The 24,882-nt window shown below is 39.9% G+C and overlaps 3 protein-coding genes across 3 annotated transcripts in view; 1 reads left to right on the forward strand and 2 right to left on the reverse strand.

The window, feature by feature from the left end:
- On the reverse strand, nucleotides 1-23,536 carry LOC143146215 (uncharacterized). Its single transcript, XM_076310307.1, has 2 exons — nucleotides 23,329-23,536; nucleotides 1-482 (listed from the first exon to the last, which is right to left on the reverse strand). The coding sequence occupies exons 1-2, from the start codon at nucleotides 23,463-23,465 to the stop codon at nucleotides 290-292; spliced, it is 330 nt and encodes a 109-aa protein (XP_076166422.1). The 5' UTR covers nucleotides 23,466-23,536; the 3' UTR covers nucleotides 1-289.
- The window catches only part of Gaba-b-r2 (gamma-aminobutyric acid type B receptor subunit 2), a 305,292-nt gene that overhangs the window by 29,006 nt on the left and 251,404 nt on the right, over nucleotides 1-24,882 (forward strand). The gene's annotated exons all lie outside the window — the stretch shown is intronic.
- On the reverse strand, nucleotides 4,715-8,272 carry LOC143148108 (uncharacterized). The gene is made up of 2 exons (XM_076314038.1): nucleotides 7,815-8,272; nucleotides 4,715-7,551 (listed from the first exon to the last, which is right to left on the reverse strand). Exon 2 carries the CDS (start codon nucleotides 5,930-5,932, stop codon nucleotides 5,615-5,617), a length of 318 nt encoding a protein of 105 aa, XP_076170153.1. The 5' UTR covers nucleotides 5,933-7,551; nucleotides 7,815-8,272; the 3' UTR covers nucleotides 4,715-5,614.

A 24,882-nucleotide genomic window follows, 5' to 3' on the forward strand; every position in this document is an offset into this window, starting at 1 on the left:
TGTACAAAGAAGAAGAAAAATAATGAAAATTGACGGAACATTTAACAGAAAACTTTTCTTACATAGATTGAAAACTAAATTCACGACCTGTACGTTTTCGTATAATTTATTAAAATCAAACGAATAACAATTTTCAATTAAAATACCTACCGTTCGAATCGGTAGTCTTTTGCTATATTTCTAATAATTTCTTGATCGATTTCTTGATAGAATCCGGACGGTTTTTAATCAACCGGGACAAATGCTAATCGCTCGGAGCTGCATCTGAGCTATACAGTTGACCAATTGATTATTTCCAATTCCCTGAAATTTCGCAATGGCCGTCGCGCAGTATGTGAACGAGCGTTGTCCTGTAGCAGGTTGATCCAATCTCGTAGAAGTTGAAGCCGATACGTTCGTACTTTTTCTCGAACACGACCAAGCTGGACGAATAGAGTTCCTCGTGGATGCAACGGCCATTTTCGACCAATTCCCGGTGAACCCTATCGATCGAGAGATCGCGAAGTGAATCTTTTTATTTAAATTCGACGCTCGTAAATTCAAGGCGGTGGCACGGTAACCGAAAAATACGAGTACAGTTGTTCTCCACGATTTCGACCATAAGTTTCGTGATACAGCTCGTACACAGCCCGGTAACCGATGATACGACCCACGGTACGATTTCACGCGAGAAAAGCAATTGAAAATCGAGAGAGAGTAGGATTATTTTTTTTTCGTACGGCGCGTTGTTTTCGCGAAAACCGACTTTGAATATTTTAACGGGTACCCACCGTAGGGAGAAAGAGAGATCTGTCCCAGGAGAAATTGCGAGCCGTGCTTGGCCGGACTTTTCAGTTGGCCTTCGTAAGAGAGTAAGAAATTACTCGACACTGTCCACATTCTACTTACCCGTACTACCGTGTGCTCCTTAACCAAAGATTTATCTTTCCCTCTCCGTAGGATACTCGACCGTCTCCGCGAGACTGGTTTCGTTGTTTATTTACGTTTCGTATTAATTCTATTCGGTAGCCCTTGTCGCGAACTAGCCGGAAATTTCATTTTTTGGGACAGCACATCGTTTCAAATGATAATTTTATTATGTAACGAAACGATGACAAAATCGTTTAATATGATAATTTTATTATGTAACGAAACGATGACAAAATCGTTTAATATGATAATTTTATTATGTAACAAAACGATGACAATATCGTTTAATATGAATTTTTCGCGTTGTTTTCGAGTCTAAAATTCTTGGAAATTTTCTCGGTTTCATTGTTCGTGGAAGCGTGAAGCGTTCTTTCTGGTATTCGTAGAGGAATGGTATAATGGGAAAATTTTATCCTATAGTTTCGATTCATCTCGCGTGCAACGATTACATCGCTATTTGTACTATCAGGACACCATGTATATCGGTTGTTACCTTGGAAGAACGAGGTGGCCACTTCATGGTTCCTCGTCGACCGATCCAATGATCATTGAACATTCTATAATTTATTTATTTATATATACGAATGGGATAAGTCCCATTAGTGTACAATTGAGAATAAGTAGACGAAAATACAAAACGAATCAAAGGATATAGATATTGGAGAGTGATATAAAAAAATATTCTAGCAATTTGTAGGTTAAGTCTCTAAACGATAAAACAATTTCTAATTCTTCGAGAAAAGTTAAAACATCCAAAACAAATATATCGAAAAGAAATGCTGAAAACGATATGGTTAATGCTGTCGTTAAATTTGTTATTTTTTTTTTTTCTTTAATGCTCTATAAATTTAAGGAATATCGATAATCTTGCAATCTGGGGAAAAAGTGACCTTGAGAAAAAAATTCTTTCCCCGGTTACACGGCCTCATTGACCGATCCAATGATCATTGAACATTTTATAATTTATTTATTTATATATACGAATGGGATAAGTCCCATTAGTGTACTGTTGAGAATAAGTAGACGAAAATACAAAACGAATCAAAGGATATAGATATTGGAGAGTGATATAAAAAAATATTCTAGCAATTTGTAGGTTAAGTCTCTAAACGATAAAACAATTTCTAATTCTTCGAGAAAAGTTAAAATATCCAAAACAAATATGTCGAAAACAAATGCTGAAAACGATATGGTTAATGCTGTCGTTAAATTTGTTATTTTTTTTTTTTTCTTTAATGCTCTATAAATTTAAGGAATATCGATAATCTTGCAATCTGGGGAAAAAGTGACCTTGAGAAAAAAAATTCTTTCCCCGGTTACACGGCCTCATTGACCGATCCAATGATCATTGAACATTTTGTAATTTATTTATTTATATATACGAATGGGATAAGTCCCATTAGTGTACAGTTGAGAATAAGTAGACGAAAATACAAAACGAATCAAAGGATATAGATATCGGAGAGTGATATAAAAAAATATTCTAGCAATTTGTAGGTTAAGTCTCTAAACGATAAAACAATTTCTAATTCTTCGAGAAAAGTTAAAATATCCAAAACAAATATGTCGAAAACAAATGCTGAAAACGATATGGTTAATGCTGTCGTTAAATTTGTTATTTTTTTTTTTTTCTTTAATGCTCTATAAATTTAAGGAATATCGATAATCTTGCAATCTGGGGAAAAAGTGACCTTGAGAAAAAAAATTCTTTCCCCGGTTACACGGCCTCATTGACCGATCCAATGATCATTGAACATTTTGTAATTTATTTATTTATATATACGAATGGGATAAGTCCCATTAGTGTACAGTTGAGAATAAGTAGACGAAAATACAAAACGAATCAAAGGATATAGATATCGGAGAGTGATATAAAAAAATATTCTAGCAATTTGTAGGTTAAGTCTCTAAACGATAAAACAATTTCTAATTCTTCGAGAAAAGTTAAAATATCCAAAACAAATATGTCGAAAACAAATGCTGAAAACGATATGGTTAATGCTGTCGTTAAATTTGTTATTTTTTTTTTTTTCTTTAATGCTCTATAAATTTAAGGAATATCGATAATCTTGCAATCTGGGGAAAAAGTGACCTTGAGAAAAAAAATTCTTTCCCCGGTTACACGGCCTCATTGACCGATCCAATGATCATTGAACATTTTGTAATTTATTTATTTATATATACGAATGGGATAAGTCCCATTAGTGTACAGTTGAGAATAAGTAGACGAAAATACAAAACGAATCAAAGGATATAGATATCGGAGAGTGATATAAAAAAATATTCTAACAATTTGTAGGTTAAGTCTCTAAACGATAAAACAATATCTAATTCTTCGGCGTGGGTGTCGAGAAAAGTTAAAATATCCAAAACAAATATATCGAAAACAAATGCTGAAAACGATATGCTTAATGCTGTCGTTAAATTTGTTATTTTTTTTTTTTAATGCTCTATAAATTTAAGGAAGAAATATCGATGATCTTGAAATCTGGGGAAAAAGTGACCTTGAGAAAAAAAATTCTTTCCCCGGTTACACGGCCTCATTGACCGATCCAATGATCATTGAACATTTTGTAATTTATTTATTTATATATACGAATGGGATAAGTCCCATTAGTGTACAGTTGAGAATAAGTAGACGAAAATACAAAACGAATCAAAGGATATAGATATCGGAGAGTGATATAAAAAAATATTCTAACAATTTGTAGGTTAAGTCTCTAAACGATAAAACAATATCTAATTCTTCGGCGTGGGTGTCGAGAAAAGTTAAAATATCCAAAACAAATATATCGAAAACAAATGCTGAAAACGATATGCTTAATGCTGTCGTTAAATTTGTTATTTTTTTTTTTTAATGCTCTATAAATTTAAGGAAGAAATATCGATGATCTTGAAATCTGGGGAAAAAGTGACCTTGAGAAGAAAAAAAATACTTTCCCCGGTTACACGTAGTCCTCGAAACCGCGTGACTTTGTTCGGGGAAGTTTTTTCATACGGTGAAAAATAAGAGAGACATTTACGTGATCCCATTTAGCTAATACACCCTGTACAAATAAAATTCACAACAGGTGTGTCGCGCGTTTCTAAAACCAGGACGCGTCGCGTCGCCTCGCGTCGCTTCGTCCGTGTCGTATTGGCGCGTGTTACCGAGTTGCGACGCACCGACGTCGTTCCACGGAACTTTAAATAACCGTCTTCTGCCTTTCGGGCAAAAGATCGAGACGTTTTGCGATATACGGAATCGAATCGAACCCGTATCCGCCGTGTTACGTGTTTTCGCGAAGAAACCAATTCGACGAGTGCAGCACGCTCAAGGAACGTATTTCGAACGCGAATTACGCGCGCTTCCGCCCGAACGGTTTGTTTGCGAACTGCGAGAAACGCAATGTCAAATATTTGCATCTCGAAACTCCGCAGTGGGTAGGTGCTTAAGTCTTCTTGGAAAGCCGATTGGAACGAATCAACGCTCACGATGCGACACAACGCTCGGTGGAGTGCCCGCTCGTTCGTTTCTTGCCGATCAGAAAAAGCGAACCAACGAATCGAGTTCGGTACTTAGGTTGTAATTTCTTACGAAAGGTGAAACTAACGAACTTGGTCTCGCACAGGTCGATAATTCAAGTCGAGTCGAGTCGAGTTGAGTGCAACCGAGTCGAGTCAAGTTAAATTCAGCCGAGTCAAATTGAGTCGAGTCGAGTCGAGTCGAGTCAAATTCAATTGAGCCGAGTTGAGTCGAGTCAAATTCAGTCGAGTCAAATTCAATTGAGTCGAGTTGTGTCGAGTCAAATTCAGTCGAGTCGAGTCGAGTTAAATCGAGTCGAGTCGAGTCGAGTTAAACCGAGTTAAGTTAAGTCGAGTCGAGTTAAACCGAATTAAGTTAAGTCGAGTCGAGTCGAGCTAAGCTGAGTCAAATTGAACCGAGTCGAGTCGAATCGAGTCAAGCTAAGCCAAGTCAAATCGAGTTAAATTAAATCGAGTCGTGTCGAGTTAAATCGAGTCAAATAAAGTCGAGTCGAGTCGAGTTAAATCGAGTCAAGTCGAGTCGAGTTAAATCGAGTTAAGTTAAGTCGAGTCGAGTCAAGCTAAGCTGAGTCAAATTGAACCGAGTCGAGTCGAATCGAGTCAAGCTTAGCCAAGTCAAATCGAGTTAAATTAAATCGAGTCGAGTCGAGTTAAATCGAGTCAAATAAAGTCGAATCGAGTCGAGTTAAATCGAGTCAAATATAGTCGAGTCGAGTCAAATTAAGTCGAGTCGAGTCGAGCTAAACTGTGTCAAATTGAACCGAGTCGAGTCGACTTAAGTCGAGTCAAATTGAACTGAGTCGAGTCGAGTTAAGTCGAGTCAATTTGAGTTGAGTCAAGTCGAGTGGAACCGAATAAAATCGAGTCAAGTCGAGTCGAGTCAAGTCGAATCGAGTTGAATTGAACCGAGTCGAGTCAAGTCGAGTTGTTACCCGGTAATTTTCTTCAAAAGGTAAAACCAATAGACTTGGTCTCACCCGAACCGAAATTTCGACTTGAATCGAGTCGAGTCAAATGGAAACGAATCGAGTCGACTCATTGCGCCATAATTCCCTTCGAAAGTTAAAACCGGTGAACTTGGTCTCGCGCGTACCAATATTTCCGTGAAAACGCACGAATGCATTACCATTATTCCGTGTCATCCGCGAATTAAATTAGAACGAAATGAAAGCCGGTTTAATTAACTCCATGAAGCCTCGGTGTACGAGTTAATTAATTCCCGTCCGATGGAATCTCGACCGCTCCTTCGGTATTGTTTACGTAACATTATTATTAAACATTTGAAATTGGAATAGAATATTATTGCCGAAATAAGCAACGAAAACGCAACGTCGACGTTCCGATGCGGCCTCGATTTCGTTTCTGGGTCTTGCTCGCGTACACGTTCATTTAACGAGCCCGGGTACGAGTCCAAAGAACACCGATATTTTCCCAACGATTGCATCGTTCTTATACAGGATGTTTCGAAAATCAATCTCGTGCAACGATCGGCTGCCATCTCGCGTTACGCCGCGGCACGCTCGTTTGTTATTTTACAATCGCGGAACGGACGCACGGTAGATTTATTTATTTATTTATTTATTTATTTACTACTCGTACGGCACGCGATACGATACTGGTTACGAAATACGCGTTTCCAGGTCGTTCGATATCCAAAACCGGCTTGATATCGACCAACCTTCTCGATTTCTTTCACCGTGGTTTCTCAAAGTAGGGTCTACGTTAGCGAATACAGAACTTTCGAGCAATTATTCAAAGAGAATACACGCCATCTGGCCGATACCGTTTTCCATATTTAAAATACAAGTAACTTAGCCAACCGAATGGTTAAACAGTACATATACGCGAATCTGGTCGATATTTTCTTTCCTGTAAAAATTACACAAAAATAAAAATCTCCAAAAAGAAATCATTTTCCCACACGTATACGTACACATCGATCGAGGATCGTATCCTTCGAATTAATTCGAGCTCAATTCATCGGAATTAGAATTTCACTCGAATCGTATCGTACGAATCTATACCAACGAGTTTCTCTTTCCACGGTGAAATTCGTAACCGTGCGAATTCCTGAACAACGTCAATGTCGATTAGTGTCTTTTTTCTTTTTTGTTTTTTTTCTTTCTTCCTTTTTACAGGACGCAGTTCGACTCGATTCTCCCCGGACCTGTTAAATCGGGGTGATTCGGCGTTTGGTCGATGTGTTTTATTATTTGCACCGAGTTGCACGTTATTACCCTCTCGTGAGGTACGTGACACGATGAGCTCGGTTTCCCACGTGGCCCACTCGAGTAAGCCGAGCCACGGTTCGCGCGCTGCAAGATTCGATACTTCCCTGGACTTTTCCAGCACGTTCCCCGGCGCTCGACAATCTCATTTCACCGGGAATTTTTCGATCCGGCGTCGTTCCACGTCGAACAGATCCGAAACTTTTTAAAGGGCCGGCCCGTATTTTATTATCCGTTCGTGTTCGTCGCGTCGTAAACTCACGACCGTAAAGAATTTCATGTTTTCTCGTCGATGCTCGCGTTACGTTCGTTATCCCTCGGTATGTTCTGTCAGAGTCGTTGGTCTCTCTTGGAATCTTTAATTAACACCTACTTTATCGAACAACCGCTCTTGTTTAACCCGTGATCGCTAAAGTGGGGACTGGCGCACCACAACGAATCTTGTTGTCGAAAATTCGACTCATTTGGTTTCTTGATAAATTAATACGAGCAATTCGTATCAGATTTTTTTTCTAAAATTTCTACTAATATTTCAACAATTACACGTGGTTCCACGGATCCCACCATACTGTAAAAGTGATGAAATAATTACAATAGCAAGGGTTGAGAGAAATCTTCAATGATTCACAGTACAGAAAAACTACACGATCGTTGTATAAGTAAATTTGAAAGTTAAGGGCATGTATAAATATATATTTTAGTACAGAGTTACAAAATGTTCGATGTTGCAATTGGTATCGCAATTGAATAGTTTCACCGACCGAATTCTCTCGAGATAAACGCACACAGTGCCCGGAAGTGAACGTACATCGATCGGAAGTAATCAAATACAATACTGAACTACGTGGTGTCCCAATCGTCACCGGTCGATTTGAATTTCTCGTTGTTTCTAAAACATCGAACCGATTAACTTGAAACTTGACACGTGCCATCTAGACAGATGGGAAATAAACCGTGAAAAAGTACACGGTGAAAGAACGCGTGCAAATTATTCAGACAAATTACGAAAAATCGCGATCTTGAACTTTAACGATACAGGAACTATGTAATCATTTCTCTCGAAATCATGTATCGGCTAAAAGCACATCTTAAACAATGCATTACCATAATGCAAAATTTTCTCGTTATCTGTCGAAACTGGTTCTCACCTACCCTCAATGTAACTTATTTTTCTGACCACGTTGTTGAAAGATCCATGTCGTTGCAAGTCGACATTGTCGTCCCCATCGTACGCAACAAATAAGAAGGTCGAATTGGATTTTTCCTAGGAAACGTTTATCTCGAGGAATTTTAATAAGACCCCGGATGTTCGAGCGTCTAATGAAAATTTACCGTGTCAAGTTCTCCCTCGGATCTTATCAAGCTTGTTTCCCGCTTAATCCCATGCTCGGTTTACCCACGGTCTTAACTTATCGTTACTCGAAGTTACGTATTTTTCACCCCGATAAGAATCCCTTCTGGTTCTTCGCTCGCTATCTACCTGGCACGTGTTTCGATGTCGCTATGGAAACGACGGGTTGTCCATTTTCCCATCGTGTCTGTAAATAATTTCCACGTGATCTCGACCGATAGTTTTAACACACCAGAATATCTCATGGGTCATTTTTTCATACTCAGGTATTTCGTGGATAATTGTCGTATATTCGGGTATCTCGTATTCGTAAACTCACGAGTGAGTTTTCTATACCGATATCCACCGGTACAGAAAATTATCCCCGAATATACCCGAATATACAAAAATCATCCACGAGATACCTGAGTATTAAAAAATTACCCATGAGATACTCTAGTGTACCAAAATTATCCACGAGATACCCAAGTATTCAAAAATTATCCAGGAGATACCCGAGTATAGAAAAATTACTCATGAGATGCCTGAATATACAAAAATTGTCCACGAGATACCTGAGTATTAAAAAATTATCCATGAGATACTTGAGTATAAAAAAATTACCTATAAGATTCTCTAGTGTACCAAAATTATCCACGAGATACCCAAGTATTTAAAAATTATCCACGAGATACCCAAGTATTCAAAAATTATCCACGAGATACCCAAGTATTCAAAAATTATCCACGAGATACCCAAGTATTCAAAAATTATCCACGAGATACCCAAGTATTCAAAAATTATACACGAGATACCCAAGTATCCAAAAATTATACATGAGATACCTGAGTATTAAAAAATTACCCATGAGATACTCTAGTGTACCAAAATGATCCACGAGATACCCAAGTATTCAAAAATTATCCACGAGATACCCGAGTATAGAAAAATTACTCATGACATACCTGAATATACAAAAATTGTCCACGAGATACCTGAGTATTAAAGAATTATCCACGAGATACTTGAGTATAAAAAAATTACCTATAAGATTCTCTAGTGTACCAAAATTATCCACAAGATACCCAAGTATTCAAAAATTATCCACGAGATACCCAAGTATTCAAAAATTATCCACGAGATACCCAAGTATTCAAAAATTATACACGAGATACCCAAGTATTCAAAAATTATCCACGAGATACCCGAGTATTAAAAAATTACCCATGAGATACTCTAGTGTACCAAAATTATCCACGAGATACCCAAGTATTCAAAAATTATCCAGGAGATACCCGAGTATAGAAAAATTACTCATGAGATACCTGAATATACAAAAATTGTCCACGAGATACATGAGTATTAAAAAATTATCCATGAGATACTTGAGTATAAAAAAATTACCTATAAGATTCTCTAGTGTACCAAAATTATCCACAAGATACCCAAGTATTCAAAAATTATCCACGAGATACCCAAGTATTCAAAAATTATCCACGAGATACCCAAGTATTCAAAAATTATCCACGAGATACCCAAGTATTCAAAAATTATCCACGAGATACCTAAGTATTCAAAAATTATACACGAGATACCCGAGTATTAAAAAATTACCCATGAGATACTCTAGTGTACCAAAATTATCCACGAGATACCCAAGTATTCAAAACTTATCCAGGAGATACCCGAGTATAGAAAAATGACTCATGAGATACCTGAATATACAAAAATTGTCCACGAGATACCTGAGTATTAAAAAATTATCCATGAGATACTTGAGTATAAAAAAATTACCTATAAGATTCTCTAGTGTACCAAAATTATCCACAAGATACCCAAGTATTCAAAAATTATCCACGAGATACCCAAGTATTCAAAAATTATACACGAGATATCCAAGTATTCAGAAATTATACATGAGATACCTGAGTATTAAAAAATTACCCATGAGATACTCCAGTGTACCAAAATTATCCACGAGATACCCGAGTATTCAAAAATTATCCACGAGATACCCAAGTATTCAAAAATTATCCACGAGATACCCGAGTATAGAAAAATTACTCATGAGATACCTGAATATACAAAAATTGTCCACGAGATACATGAGTATTAAAAAATTATCCATGAGATACTTGAGTATAAAAAAATTACCTATAAGATTCTCTAGTGTACCAAAATTATCCACAAGATACCCAAGTATTCAAAAATTATCCACGAGATACCCAAGTATTCAAAAATTATACACGAGATACCCAAGTATCCAAAAATTATACATGAGATACCTGAGTATTAAAAAATTACCCATGAGATACTCTAGTGTACCAAAATGATCCACGAGATACCCAAGTATTCAAAAATTATCCACGAGATACCCGAGTATAGAAAAATTACTCATGACATACCTGAATATACAAAAATTGTCCACGAGATACCTGAGTATTAAAGAATTATCCACGAGATACTTGAGTATAAAAAAATTACCTATAAGATTCTCTAGTGTACCAAAATTATCCACAAGATACCCAAGTATTCAAAAATTATCCACGAGATACCCAAGTATTCAAAAATTATCCACGAGATACCCAAGTATTCAAAAATTATACACGAGATACCCAAGTATTCAAAAATTATCCACGAGATACCCGAGTATTAAAAAATTACCCATGAGATACTCTAGTGTACCAAAATTATCCACGAGATACCCAAGTATTCAAAAATTATCCAGGAGATACCCGAGTATAGAAAAATTACTCATGAGATACCTGAATATACAAAAATTGTCCACGAGATACATGAGTATTAAAAAATTATCCATGAGATACTTGAGTATAAAAAAATTACCTATAAGATTCTCTAGTGTACCAAAATTATCCACAAGATACCCAAGTATTCAAAAATTATCCACGAGATACCCAAGTATTCAAAAATTATCCACGAGATACCCAAGTATTCAAAAATTATCCACGAGATACCCAAGTATTCAAAAATTATCCACGAGATACCTAAGTATTCAAAAATTATACACGAGATACCTGAGTATTAAAAAATTACCCATGAGATACTCTAGTGTACCAAAATTATCCACGAGATACCCAAGTATTCAAAAATTATCCAGGAGATACCCGAGTATAGAAAAATGACTCATGAGATACCTGAATATACAAAAATTGTCCACGAGATACCTGAGTATTAAAAAATTATCCATGAGATACTTGAGTATAAAAAAATTACCTATAAGATTCTCTAGTGTACCAAAATTATCCACAAGATACCCAAGTATTCAAAAATTATCCACGAGATACCCAAGTATTCAAAAATTATACACGAGATACCCAAGTATTCAGAAATTATACATGAGATACCTGAGTATTAAAAAATTACCCATGAGATACTCCAGTGTACCAAAATTATCCACGAGATACCCGAGTATTCAAAAATTATCCACGAGATACCCAAGTATTCAAAAATTATCCACGAGATACCCGAGTATAGAAAAATGACTCATGAGATACCCGAATATAGAAAAATTGTCCACGAGATACCCAAGTATTCAAAAATTACTTGTCCACCATGTACGGTGGACATCGAGAGCCATCGAGCAACGATGTACAATGTTTGAAACGCGATTCGAGAGTCGCGCGTACACGGAAGAGATCGTGAACAAAGGGGAGCAAAGTCTGTTTTCGAGTGTCGGAATCGTAAGTTCACGAAGCGTTACGTGTTTCCGCTTGGTTCGCAACGTTCCGTACCAGTTAACCCCCGAGGGTGTTCCAACGTTTTTATATATATACATATTACGGTGGAGGTCCGTTTATCGGAACTACATTTATCGCAGAGCTGCGCGAGCTAAGCTCCGGAGCTTATAAAGGGAGCTTCGGAACTGACCCTGATTGTTCGCGATGAAATATTGCAGACCGATGGATCTATATATAATGATAAACGTAACAGTAATTTCGACCGATGATCGGTCAATTTTGTGCAAACAATCGGTAACCGTTATTCTTCTCTCGGTGGGTCCAACGAGGCAAGAGGTTGATCGAATTAATTAACGGATTCAATTTGTTACGAGAATAAAGTAATTCTGGACAACTTTGGAGGGATTTTTCCAGATTTGTTGCTCTTTCGAATTTTATTGCAATCGACGAGGATCGTTACCGAGTGTCTCCTCGTTAGAGAGTTTCTCTCGTTTTCAAATTACCTCGGTATAGAGTCGTTGACTGTTGATACGCGTCCGATACGGTGAATGTTTGCTGTTTTTCGTTCGTTTCTCTCTTTATGAGTCTATCCTTGTCTGTTGAAAACGATGACAGTGCTGGACGATTAAACGGCGTTTGCGCTCGACAAGTTACAAGTAGCGAAAACAATCAGTGGACTCCTATTACACGAAGCTCTCTGTTGTACAAACTACTTGCCTTTCGTCGGGTTCGCGTAAATGGGATTTCCACCGTAAGTATTTCAAGAGGAGTGCGTGCTATCGACAACGCACTGAATTTCACTTACATTTCAATTCTCTAGATTAGAATTTTAATCGAATTATCGGTTATTTCTTCGTGCATCTCGGGTATCTTATGAAATACTCGGGTATTTGAGTCATTTTTGTATACTTGGGTGTCTCATGGGTAATTTTTTTTTGTATTCAGGTATCTCATAGGCAATTTTTTTTATACTCAGGTATCTCACAGGCAATTTTTTTATACACAGGTATCTCATAGGCAATTTTTTTATACTCAGGTATCTCATGGACAATTTTTGAATACTTGGGTATCTCGTGGATAATTTTTGAACACTAAAGTATCTCATGGGTCATTTTTTTATACTCAGGCACCTCATGGGTAAATTTTTTATACTCAGGTATCTCGTGGACAATTTTTCTACATTCGGGTATCTCATGAGTAATTTTTCTATACTCGGGTATCTCGTGGATAATTTTTGAATACTTGGGTATCTCGTGGATAATTTTGGTACACTAGAGTATCTTGTGGGTAATTTTTTTATACTCAAGTATCTCATGGGTAATTTTTTAATACTCAGGTATCTCATGGACAATTTTTCTATATTTGGGTATCTCATGGGTAATTTTTTAATACTCAGGTATTTCATGGACAATTTTTGAATACTTGGGTATCTCGTGGATAATTTTTGAACACTAAAGTATCTCATGGGTCATTTTTTTATACTCAGGCACCTCATGGGTAAATTTTTTATACTCAGGTATCTCGTGGACAATTTTTCTACATTCGGGTATCTCATGAGTAATTTTTCTATACTCGGGTATCTCGTGGATAATTTTTGAATACTTGGGTATCTCGTGGATAATTTTGGTACACTAGAGTATCTTGTGGGTAATTTTTTTATACTCAAGTATCTCATGGGTAATTTTTTAATACTCAGGTATCTCATGGACAATTTTTCTATATTTGGGTATCTCATGGGTAATTTTTTAATACTCAGGTATTTCATGGACAATTTTTGAATACTTGGGTATCTCGTGGATAATTTTTGAATACTAAAGTATCTCATGGGTCATTTTTTTATACTCAGGCACCTCATGGGTAAATTTTTTATACTCAGGTATCTCGTGGACAATTTTTCTACATTCGGGTATCTCATGAGTAATTTTTCTATACTCGGGTATCTCGTGGATAATTTTTGAATACTTGGGTATCTCGTGGATAATTTTGGTACACTAGAGTATCTTGTGGGTAATTTTTTTATATTCAAGTATCTCATGGGTAATTTTTTAATACTCAGGTATCTCATGGACAATTTTTCTATATTTGGGTATCTCATGGGTAATTTTTTAATACTCAGGTATTTCATGGACAATTTTTGAATACTTGGGTATCTCGTGGATAATTTTTGAATACTAGAGTATCTCATGGGTCATTTTTTTATACTCAGGCACCTCATGGGTAAATTTTTTATACTCAGGTATCTCGTGGACAATTTTTCTACATTCGGATAGCTCATGAGTAATTTTTCTATACTCGGGTATCTCGTGGATAATTTTTGAATACTTGGGTATCTCGTGGATAATTTTGGTACACTAGAGTATCTTGTGGATAATTTTTGTATACTCGAGTATCTCATGGGTAAGTTTTTTATACTCAGGTATCTCGTGGACAATTTTTCTATATTCGGGTATCTCATGGGTAATTTTTTAATACTCAGGTATCTCGTGGATAATTTTTGTATACTCGGGTATCTCATGGGTAAGTTTTTTATACTCAGGTATCTCGTGGACAATTTTTCTATATTCGGGTATCTCATGAGTAGTTTTTCTATACTCGGGTATTTCGTGAATAATTTTGGTACACTAGAGTATTTTGTAGGTAATTTTTTTATACTTAAGTATCTCATGGATAATTTTTTAATACTCAGGTATCTCGTGGACAATTTTTGTATATTCAGGTATCTCACGAGTAATTTTTCTGTACTCGCGTATCTCCTGGATAATTTTTGAATACTTGGTTATCTCGTGGATAATTTTGGTACACTAGAGTATCTCATGGGTAATTTTTTAATATGCAGGTATTTCGTGAATCATTTTTGTATACTCAGGTATCTCATGGATAATTTTTTTTATACTCAGGTATCCCATGGATAATTTTTGCACATTCGGGTATCTCATGGGTAATTTTGGTATACTCGGGTACTTTATGAGTAATTTCTCAATACTCAGCTACTTCATTGATAATTTTTCTACATTCGGGTATCTCGTGGATAAACATCCAGGTATACCAAAGATCCGATCGAAATTACCAGCACTAATATCGAGACACATGTCCGAACATCGATGCGTCGCTGTAAACGGCTTCCCGTTTATCAGTTAAACCTGCAGTTACGAGAAACGTTACGACATAGTCGAGTTTATTGCTCCAAACGTTCGAGTTCTGGTTTCTGAACGTTACCAGACGTTTCTCCATTTGGAAGTTGCCGCTACGAGAACGCCGTGAAACGTTTTCGCAACTACGTGTAGTTTCATTTACTCTGCGTACAGGATGTCTCGTAATTTGCGGAATTCGCTTCGAGAGTTGATTGGAATTTTGCGTAAACCGATTACCTTCAGAAATGATATTCGAAACGACCACCTTGAGTTTTCAACCAAGAAGACGTCTCGTTGATTCAATTACTCTCTCGTTGATTCATAGTGTCTTTCGAAATCTTTTTCAATTTTCTAAACAATAGTATTTCAATCGAGTAATTTCTTGATCATGAGAAACAACGGTTCATGAAAAGAGAATGTTTAAAAAAATGTCTCGTAGATCGCAAACAAAGACACATAACCTACCTTTCCACTCACTTTTTTCATTGTTTTAAGGTGTACAATATTAGATACCAAATTTGTATACTTACCATTATATTGAATACTTAGAATATTATACTATAAATTTGAAATTTACTACAAACTGTTTTGCATAGCTGGGCGAGCTGTGTACCTTCGAAACGATTAGAATGAATAAAAGTCTTACATGAGATAAAATTAACTAACGTCTGAAATTAACTAACGTCATCTGAAAGTAAATAATTCCAAGTATTTTTACACATTGCTGCACCCGGAACTTTCTGCACCTTTTTCTTAAACAGAACCGTTTAATTTCGAGCGGTCGATGCAGTTTCTTAATCTGTACGAAAAACTGCCAAGATACTTGTTCCACGGACCTGTTAGTTGAAAAGTTATTACGGTCAAAAGTTCGCCAAATTACATTTCCGCTTATCGCCGCGTTTCCGTTGAAATATTTCCGCGTACCATTACGCGTTATAAAGTACGCGGTGTACAGTTTGCAAACACGAATCCACCGCCAATATTAACCGGTGTAAGATTAATTTTGTCGTTGCTAAAGCTTCGTTCGGTAACACGTTGATTGAAAATCGCGGTATTTACGAACGGTATAACAAATAACGTTCGTTTTGTTCGTTGAAGGTAATCGGTGCGGCTGTGACGTCACCGGGTTAAAAAGTTCGAATGCGAATCAGAATTTAATCGAATTTCGCAGATTAGAATTGAATTTGCGCGGGCGCGGCTCGTTTCGCAAACCGGAAAAGGACGTTTTCGAGAGCAGCATCGCGAAACGAAGACCCCGTGATACCGTTGTTGCAAACGGAACACAATTATCGAACATAATTGCCCCCGTTCGCGATACCGCAACTTCCGCGAATAGGTTAAAATGATTTAATAAACATTTAACCGCGATACCTTCCGCGTTACAGGATTTAGAGCGTAACTGTCTGGGTATGTTTTCCTAGAGGTTGAAAAATTCATTCAAAATTCTAGAGTCCTGTACAACACGTTGACCACTACGTTAATTTTCCATTTTAGAGAATGATATTCGTTGAAACCATATTGTAAACAGTAGAAGTATATAATTTCGAATACTCGTCATTTTCTAGTATCACTAACGACGGTAATCTTATTCAAAATTTTCCATCAGAGTTCGTGTCTTGTAAGAGCTTTAAAAAAATTCTTTTTTAACTTCGAAGCTCACCAGTGACCATCGTAGAGTCCAAAGTGTTAATAACGGGTAAAATTTTAAGTGTTCGATTTTCACTGAAATTTCTATCCTCCTTGAACCATTTGAAAGTTACCACTTATTGCACTGTTCGCACCGGGTATATCGACGAGCCTCTACGTTAAACAATCGACAGTGTCACGTAGCCTCGGTTCTGCTTTCTGCTCTACAATATGGTCGGTAGTAGTTGGTACGGTTATGGTCGAGCCCCTAGCTGGAAGCAGCCGTTAATATTTGACGAAACGCTCGCGTTCTCGCATTTAAAATTAAAATCGAGTAGTCGACCATGGGAAACGAAGGTTTGAAAAGTTTATCGCGGCAATTAAGCTACATTGTAAAGTAGCGAGCGTTGCACGGAGCGGAATGGAGTGGAGTGGAGCGGAGAGGAGAGGAGAGGAGAGGAGCGGCCGCGTTCTGTTTTTTTCCAGTCGAACCGGTAAACAGTTCGCTTTTTCTGATAAACGTGACCTTCGCGGTGAACATCGTCACAGTCGCGTATGCATTATGTATATTCGTGCGCTTGATTATCGATCATCCGGCGTTCGCGTGCCTCCGCACAATACGTTACCCGGCTCTGTCAACATTTACGTAGCAGAACATTCGAATTTAGCACGCGAATCTGCCTACCCGACCGCCGCCGTCGCTTCAAGGTGCTTTAATTTTCGACTGTCCGTTAATCGACCTGGCGCGCGCCTTCGAACGTTTCGCGCCGCGAGGCGAGAACCGGAGGACCTTGAACGGGTTTTACGCGCGAGCGACACGAAATTCGCCTCGCCTTTCCTCGTCTTTCCTCGTCTTTCCTAGCTTCATCCAGGTCGTGAACAACCGACATCGAAGATTCGATCGAACAGAACTATACGAGTGAAACAGAGCTATACCTAGCTACCGTGATTCGCGTTTAACTTTGAACGCGAAACACCCGTTTCTTCGATACTCGACAGGCGAACGAACGTTTCTCGTTCGCGAGGAAGCGACAACGAGCGTGTCTCGCGAGACGCGTCCAAGCGACGGAATTCGACGCGACTTACCGACGAAAGAAACGTATTTGGTGCGACTTCCAACGGAGAGGATGTATTCGGTGCAATTTTGAAGAGAAAGGATGCACTCGGTGGGTAATTTAGGACACAGGGAATAGTATTCGGTGCAATTTTCGATAGAATGAACGTAATTGGTGTAATTTTGAACAGAATGGATGTACTCGGTGTAATTTAGGACAGAGGGAAGAGTACTCGGTGCAATTTTCGATAGAAGAAACGTACTCGGTGCGACTTTCAACGGAGAGGATGTATTCGGTGCAATTTTGAAGAGAAAGGATGCACTCGGTGGGTAATTTAGGACAGAGGAAAAGTACTCGGTGCAATTTTCGATAGGAGAAGCGTATTCGGCACGAACTTTGATAGAATGAACGTAATTGGTGTAATTTTGAACAGAAAGGATGTACTCGGTGTAATTTACGACAGAGGGAAGAGCATTCGGTGCAATTTTCGATAGAAGAAACGTACTCGGTGGGACTTTCAACGGAGAGGATGTATTTGGTGCAATTTTGAACAGAATGGATGCACTCGGTGGGTAATTTAGGACAGAGGGAAGAGTACTCGGTGCAATTTTCGATAGAAGAAACGTATTCGGCATGAATTTTGATAGAATGAACGTACTCGGTGCAATTTTGAACAGAAAAGACGTACTCGATGTAATTTCCGACAGAAGAAATAGTATTCGGTGCAATTTTCGATAGAAGAAACGTATACGGCACGAACTTTGATAGAATGAACGTAATTGGTGTAATTTTGAACAGAAAGGATGTACTCGGTGTAATTTACGACAGAGGGAAGAGTACTCGGTGTAATTTTCGATAGAAGAAACGTACTCGGTGCGACTTTCAACGGAGAGGATGTATTTGGTGCAATTTTGAACAGAATGGATGCACTCGGTGGGTAATTTAGGACAGAGGGAATAGTACTCGGTGCAATTTTCGATAGAAGAAACGTATTCGGCACGAATTTTGATAGAATGAACGTACTCGGTGCGACTTCTACGGAAAGAATGTACTCGGTGTAATTCCATTGGAAAAAATGTACTCGGCGTAATTTCCGACAGAAGATACAATACTCGGTGCAATTTTCGATAGAAGAAACGTATACGGCACGAATTTTGATAGAATGAACGTACTCGGTGCGACTTCTACGGAAAGAATGTACTCGGTGTAATTCCATTGGAAAAAATGTACTCGGTGTAATTTCCGATAGAAGATACAATACTCGGTGCAATGTTCGATAGAAGAAACGTATTCGGTATGAATTTTGATAGAATAAACGTACTCGGTGCGACTCCTAAGGGAAAGAATGTACTCGGTGTAATTTTGAACAGAAAGGATGTACTCGGTGTAATTTTCGACAGAAGAAACGGTATTCGGCATGAATTTTGATAGAATAAACGTACTCGGTGCAACTCCCAGCGGAAAGAATGTACTCGGTGCAATTTTGAATAGAAAGGATGTACTCGGTGCAATTTTGAACAGAAAGAAGGTACTCGGTGTAATTTTGAACAGAAAGGATATACTCAGTGTACTTTCCAACAGAGAAAACAGTATTCGTTGCAACTTCCGACAGAAGAAACTCATTTGACACGAATTTTATTAGAATAAACGTACTCGTTGCAATTTTCAACGGAAAAAAGTATTTGGTGCAATTCCCAACAGACAAACCAGTATTCCGTAGAAAAGTTCATCGCGTTCAGGAAACAGTTCGAGACTTCTGTCGCATTTTGTCCTACGACTTTCCGATTATTATCAATTACAATTTACCGTTTCACGACCCAATAAACAACGAAGTTTCGCGAGACGTCGGATGTACGTTGCGAATCGACCCCCCGGCGCAATTAATCGTACATATTTATTTCGTCTTCCGTTTCACTCGTCGATCGTTATTACCCGTTTCGGGGTCGGGACCGACCCGTGGGTTCCAGCGTCGAACATTTCTCAACGCCGTGGAATAAACGCGCGTTCGTAAATCGTCGCGTAAAATGCCAGCACGATTCGATTCGAGCCCGTTTGGTTAAACCGAATCCTCGTAAAACTCCGTGGACGAGTTCCTCGCCAATTTTTCGCGAGGTTCTCGCGTCGCTCCGGGCGAAAGAAAATTTCGCATCTTTTACCGGTGGGGCGGGGAGAGCCTCAGCGACGCGTTTCGCGCGGCAAGCTTTTTTTTTAATGCCCATTAAAAGCTGTAAACATTTATTTGGCTCGAGTTTAACGGGGACTCGACGAATTTCCCCGCGCGGGAATGTCGTTAACGATTTGGCAACCGTATCGCGTTTCACCGGGACAACGCACGGCCTCGTTTCCTCCCAAGGATTTCGCTCGAGAAAAAAAGAAAAGGAAACAAAAAGAAGAGGGGAAGAAAGGAAAAGAAAAGAAACGAAAAAAAAGGAAAAAAACGTTTGCAAGCTTCGTGAAATAATTCGTCATCCGCCTTGGACGTTTTCCCGGCGCTCTCGCGTTCTTCTCGCGAACAATCGGTGGGAATAAACGGCGATCGCGAGCTGAATCTTGGCTACGCGAAACGTATCATCAATTTTCCCGGTATTTTTTCGCGCGGAATGCAATTTTATGCAATATCGTGCGCGTCCCGCGGAACGATCGACGATTCATCACGGGAACTGCACGAGTTTAAACCGAATCGTTATTTTTCGAAGTCGTATCGCGGTAAGGTTTCGAAGAAACGGGGCACGAGGGGGCTAGTGGGGGGCACAGGGTACGTTGCGATGAGAAACGAGCCGCGTTACGAAAACAATCTTCCACGCTTCCCGTCGTAGCTCCAGAGATACCGTCGGTGTAACGCTCGACTCGTACCACTGCGCAGGGGTAATCGATCGTCGCCACGTTACCGCACGGTACGCGAACCGAGAAAAGTGGCGAAAATCTTATCGCGATGTTTGCAATTAGGATCCGGGTTTAAAAAGGCGATGCGAGCCCCGATGCTTTTTCTCCTTCTTTTTTTCTTTATCCGTTCGAGTGTCAAGAGCCTCCGCAGATCGAGAAATGCCGAGCGCCGCGATCGCGACTCTATTGTTCTCCGTACTGTATTGCCGCGATAAATGTGAACGCGAGGTCCGCGATAAATGCGAGACCAGGGGTCCTTGACATTGTGAAACTAGAGGTTGTAGAAACTAGAGAGATATTGTGAAAATATAGGCTCGCGATAATGTGAAAAAATGAAGGTCCACGATATATGTGAACCTGATGTCCGAATGTTACATCTGTCTTACCTTTTTGATTAAAATGAGACCGAACACTATACAATGCAGATGGTGATTACTTGTTTATACTTTTTTTTATGTCCGTTGCTAACAATAGCGGTAGTATTTTGTGGACGGTGCATTATAAATGTGAATTTTGCTCTCAAGGTTTTCACATTTATCGAGAAAGTACTGTTACAGTAATCAACACACACTCACTCTCTACTTATTTATACTTTTCTTTTGTGTCCATTGCTAACAATAGCGGTAGTATTTCGTGAACGGTGCATTATAAATGTGAATTTTGCTCCCAAGGTTTTCACATTTATCGAGAAAGTACCGTTACAAGCCTGGGCAACGCATAACTCGCGAATCAACACTCACTTTCTACTTATTTATACTTTTCTTTTATGTCCGTTGCTAACAATAGCGGTAGTATTCCGTGGACGGTGCATTATAAATGTGAATTTTGCTCCCAAGGTTTTCACATTTATCGAGAAAGTACCGTAACAAACCTGGGCAACGCATAACTCGCGAATCAACACACACACACTCCACTACCTACTCGCGTTCGTTTGAAATCGATCGAAACGAAAATCTTAAGCAAACATTTCCCACGTAAACTTCCGGAACGTAAACCACGTGAGGTGCTCGTAGACCCCGATAATAGTAGCTAACATTTAATACAAATTAGCACGTTAAACATTGTACACGAATTAATACGTTCCGCGTCTTCTCATAGATTTCGAGACAATGTAAATCGATGACAAAAATTCACATTATTTCATAACGGAAAAATTACGATAAACAATCAATGCATAATTACCGGAGTATCCTATGCGAGATGAAATTTTCCAACGATGGAGATTCACCGGGCTCGAAAATCCACTTGGATTGAACAACGACGGGCGATAACGAATACAGTTTCCGATTCGGTTCATTTTTCCATCCGCGATTTCGAAGATTGCGAATAACTCGAGCGCTCGATCGAAATCGCGTATTCGAAAACCGCGTGCTCCGAGGGACAACTGTACCAGCAGGTATTAATCGTATCGCGCGTAACACACGCGCGAGGTCGACGACGCAACGATCGATGGTTTCCAACGTAGACCGAATTTCCCCACGTCCTCGTGCCCGTAACGACGATCTCTCTCGTGCCGTGCCTCCAGCGATCGGTAGAGTTTCCCGATGACGACGGTAGAGTAAAAGTTCACCGTTAGCGAATAGGGGAGAAACGTCCGAATTATTCTCGGGAGATTAAGACGTTCGAGATGGCCGGATAATACCACGGTGAGAAACTTTAAACGGTAACTTCGCCCGAAATGTCCTCGAGCTACGTCATAAGAACGTAGCTCTTGGGCTAGCTAACGAGAATGGTAATTCCCGACGTTTTTACGCGTTACGGGAAATAATCGCGAGGAACGTTTCACAGAGGAGGTTGAAGGGGGAAGTGGACTACCGAAATACGACGATTACCATGTTCCGGTAGTTCTTTTTCTCGGGAGCTCTCGCGATTGCTCGACGAGGAACACCAGAGGAGATGGGGGCAGGCTCGCGAACGTTTTCTATTAAAGCTGTTTCCGTGCTACGACGACGCTGCGGTTCCGTATATCCCGGAAAAATGAAGGATACCGAGCGTACGAGGCAACATGAACTTTCCATTAAAGAATATACCTGCGACGGTTCGCTTACGTGTTCGATGCGCGACCGATATCGAGATTACCGAACTCTCGAGATCGACCGACCGGGGAAACAAATGGTAAAAAAAAAAGAAAAAATGGAAGAAATCGAGTCGGTGGAACAGTCTCGTAGCACGACCAAAAGCGAGTATTCCGATCGGGAGGATGGTGGCTCGCGAATTTCCTCCGAGAGCGAAAACAGTTGGCCCCGAGAATCTCGAGTCACTCGGCGACGAATCGGGTTTAAACGTTTCCGATGTTTCGCCCGAACGTCGCTATTCGATGTCTCCTCCGCGGGGCAGACAATGCGAGGCAAGTGGTCGCATTTTTAACGGAAAACAACCGCACCACCGCCCCTCCTCGTCGTCGTCGGTGGTGCTCTTTGCGTCGCCGTTACCCCGCACTCGAAAAAGTAGAACGCCTAACCCCCGAGCAACCTGATCCAGTTTCCCCGCGACTCATCCGAAACGTCGATCGACCGAAACCGCGGCGTCGCGCATCGTTTACACCGCGAGAGATTAGCGCCAAGTTTGTAACGAAAATGATACAACCGAGATTCGATTATACGGTGCATATGCGCGAAGAAATTAGCATTCTCTACGATAATTGCTCGCGCGTTCGTCGAAAAAAATGATCGTAATTTTACTTTACAAACAAATAAAGCGTGTCGCGTATCACTTGCACCTTGAGAAATTAGCGCCAAGTTAGTACCGAAAATGATACAACCGAGATTCGGTTATCCAGCGCACCCACGAAGAAATTAGCGTTCTCTACGATAATTGCTCGTGCATTCCTCGTTAAAATGAATCCTAATTTTTCATTACATACAAACACATCGCGCATTGTTCGCACCGTGAGAGATTAGCGCCACATTCGCAACAAAAGCGATACAACCGAGATTCGCTTACCCGCTTACACGCGCGCGAAGAAGCGATCGTACTCCACGATAATAGCTCGCGCGTCCGTTGGAAATAGTTTCTCCTATCGAGCAAATTGTTCGCGATTTTTCACCAGGTACAAACAGTGCAACGTGCATCGTTTGCATAGAGATTAGCGTCAGATCCGTTACGAAAGCGATACAACCGATGATACAACGATACAACGAGGATTGCTCGGGCGTTCGTCGATCGCGACTGACTTTCCGCGCGTTCGACGAAAATCGTTTCCCCTATCGAGCAAATTGGTCGTAATTTTTCATTAGGAGCAACGGAGGCGGGAGAGGGGCGGTGCGTCGCGTTGGCGGCGACGTTATCGGCACGCGAGCCTAAAGGCTCCCTCCCCCACCCTCAGCCATCTCCCCCCGTGCTACTGGCACTTTCGATGTTTCTTCGTGTTCCACGGTAGTTTGCCTCGTAAGGTGAAAGCGAACGACCTTCCCGGCTCGAAAGTAAAGTCCATCGATCAAGCGATGAACCGAAGGGAACACGCCACACCGTGCTCGCTATCAACCGTCGACGTCATCGCCGCCACAACCGCCGGTCGGTTATTCCGGTCGAGACTCACGGTCACCACCGTCGGCTGACTGACTGGCTGGCCGGGCTGGCTGGCTGGCTGGCTGACTGGCTGGCTAGCGTGTTACCAGCTAGTAGCGCGATACAACCGAGAATTATGTCACTATGCCAAGGCCCAACCTTGCCGCGACATGGTCGACGATGAATACTGTACGAGACCACCTTATTACTTTGACCGCCGTGCCGCGACGGCAGACAATCGACCGCTCGGTAGGCGTGTACGAATGCTCGAACAGACCGAGTCGAACGATCGTTCGCGATAGCCGATCCGATTTCATCCAACAACTCGAAAATATCCAACCGCGCGAATCAATCGGTTCCGGTGTACTCCGATCGTGCGCGATACCACTATCTCGGATGTTTCTGAAGGCTATACACCTTCCGAGATATTTTGTAATAACGATGTTTTATGTACAGGTAATTTATATACGAGAGAGAGAGAGAGAGAGAGAGAGAGAGAGAGAGAGAGAGAGCCCTTTAGTTCTTGGTTCTTTCGAATTATTCGGTTCTTTCGAATTACTCGGTTCTTTCGCATTAATAGGTTCTTTCGAACTACACAGTTCATTCGAATTACTTGATTCTTTCGAACTACTCGGTTCCTTCGCATTACTCGGTTCTTTCGAATTACTCGGTTTTTTCGAACTATTCAGTTCTTTTGCATTAATAAGTTCTTACGTTCTACTCGGTTCTTTCGAATTACTCAATTCTTTCGCATTACTTGGTTCTTTCGAACTACTCGGTTCTTTCGAATTACACGATTCTTTCGAACTACTCGGTTCTTTCGAATTACACGATTCTTTCGAACTACTCGGTTCCTACAAATTACTCGATTCTTTCGAACTACTCGGTTCTTTTGTTCTACTTGGTTCTTTCGAATTACTCGATTCTTTCGAAGTACTCGATTCTTTCGAATTACTCGATTCTTTCGAACTACTCGGTTTTTTCGTTCTA

The sequence above is a fragment of the Ptiloglossa arizonensis genome, chromosome 1 (genome assembly GCF_051014685.1).
Source record: "Ptiloglossa arizonensis isolate GNS036 chromosome 1, iyPtiAriz1_principal, whole genome shotgun sequence".
Taxonomy (NCBI): Eukaryota; Metazoa; Arthropoda; class Insecta; order Hymenoptera; family Colletidae; genus Ptiloglossa; species Ptiloglossa arizonensis.

Bases quoted from the DNA above. Each gene is read 5' to 3' on its own strand.
- LOC143148108 (XM_076314038.1), bottom strand. From the start codon at position 5,932: ATGGCAGCCGATCGTTGCACGAGATTGATTTTCGAAACATCCTGTATA.
- LOC143146215 (XM_076310307.1), bottom strand. From the start codon at position 23,465: ATGCAAACGATGCACGTTGCACTGTTTGTACCTGGTGAAAAATCGCGA. The intron at 483-23,328 runs GTAAGCGAATCT...CTCGATCGATAG, and splicing joins CTTCGCGCGCGTGTAAGCGG to GGTTCACCGGGAATTGGTCG.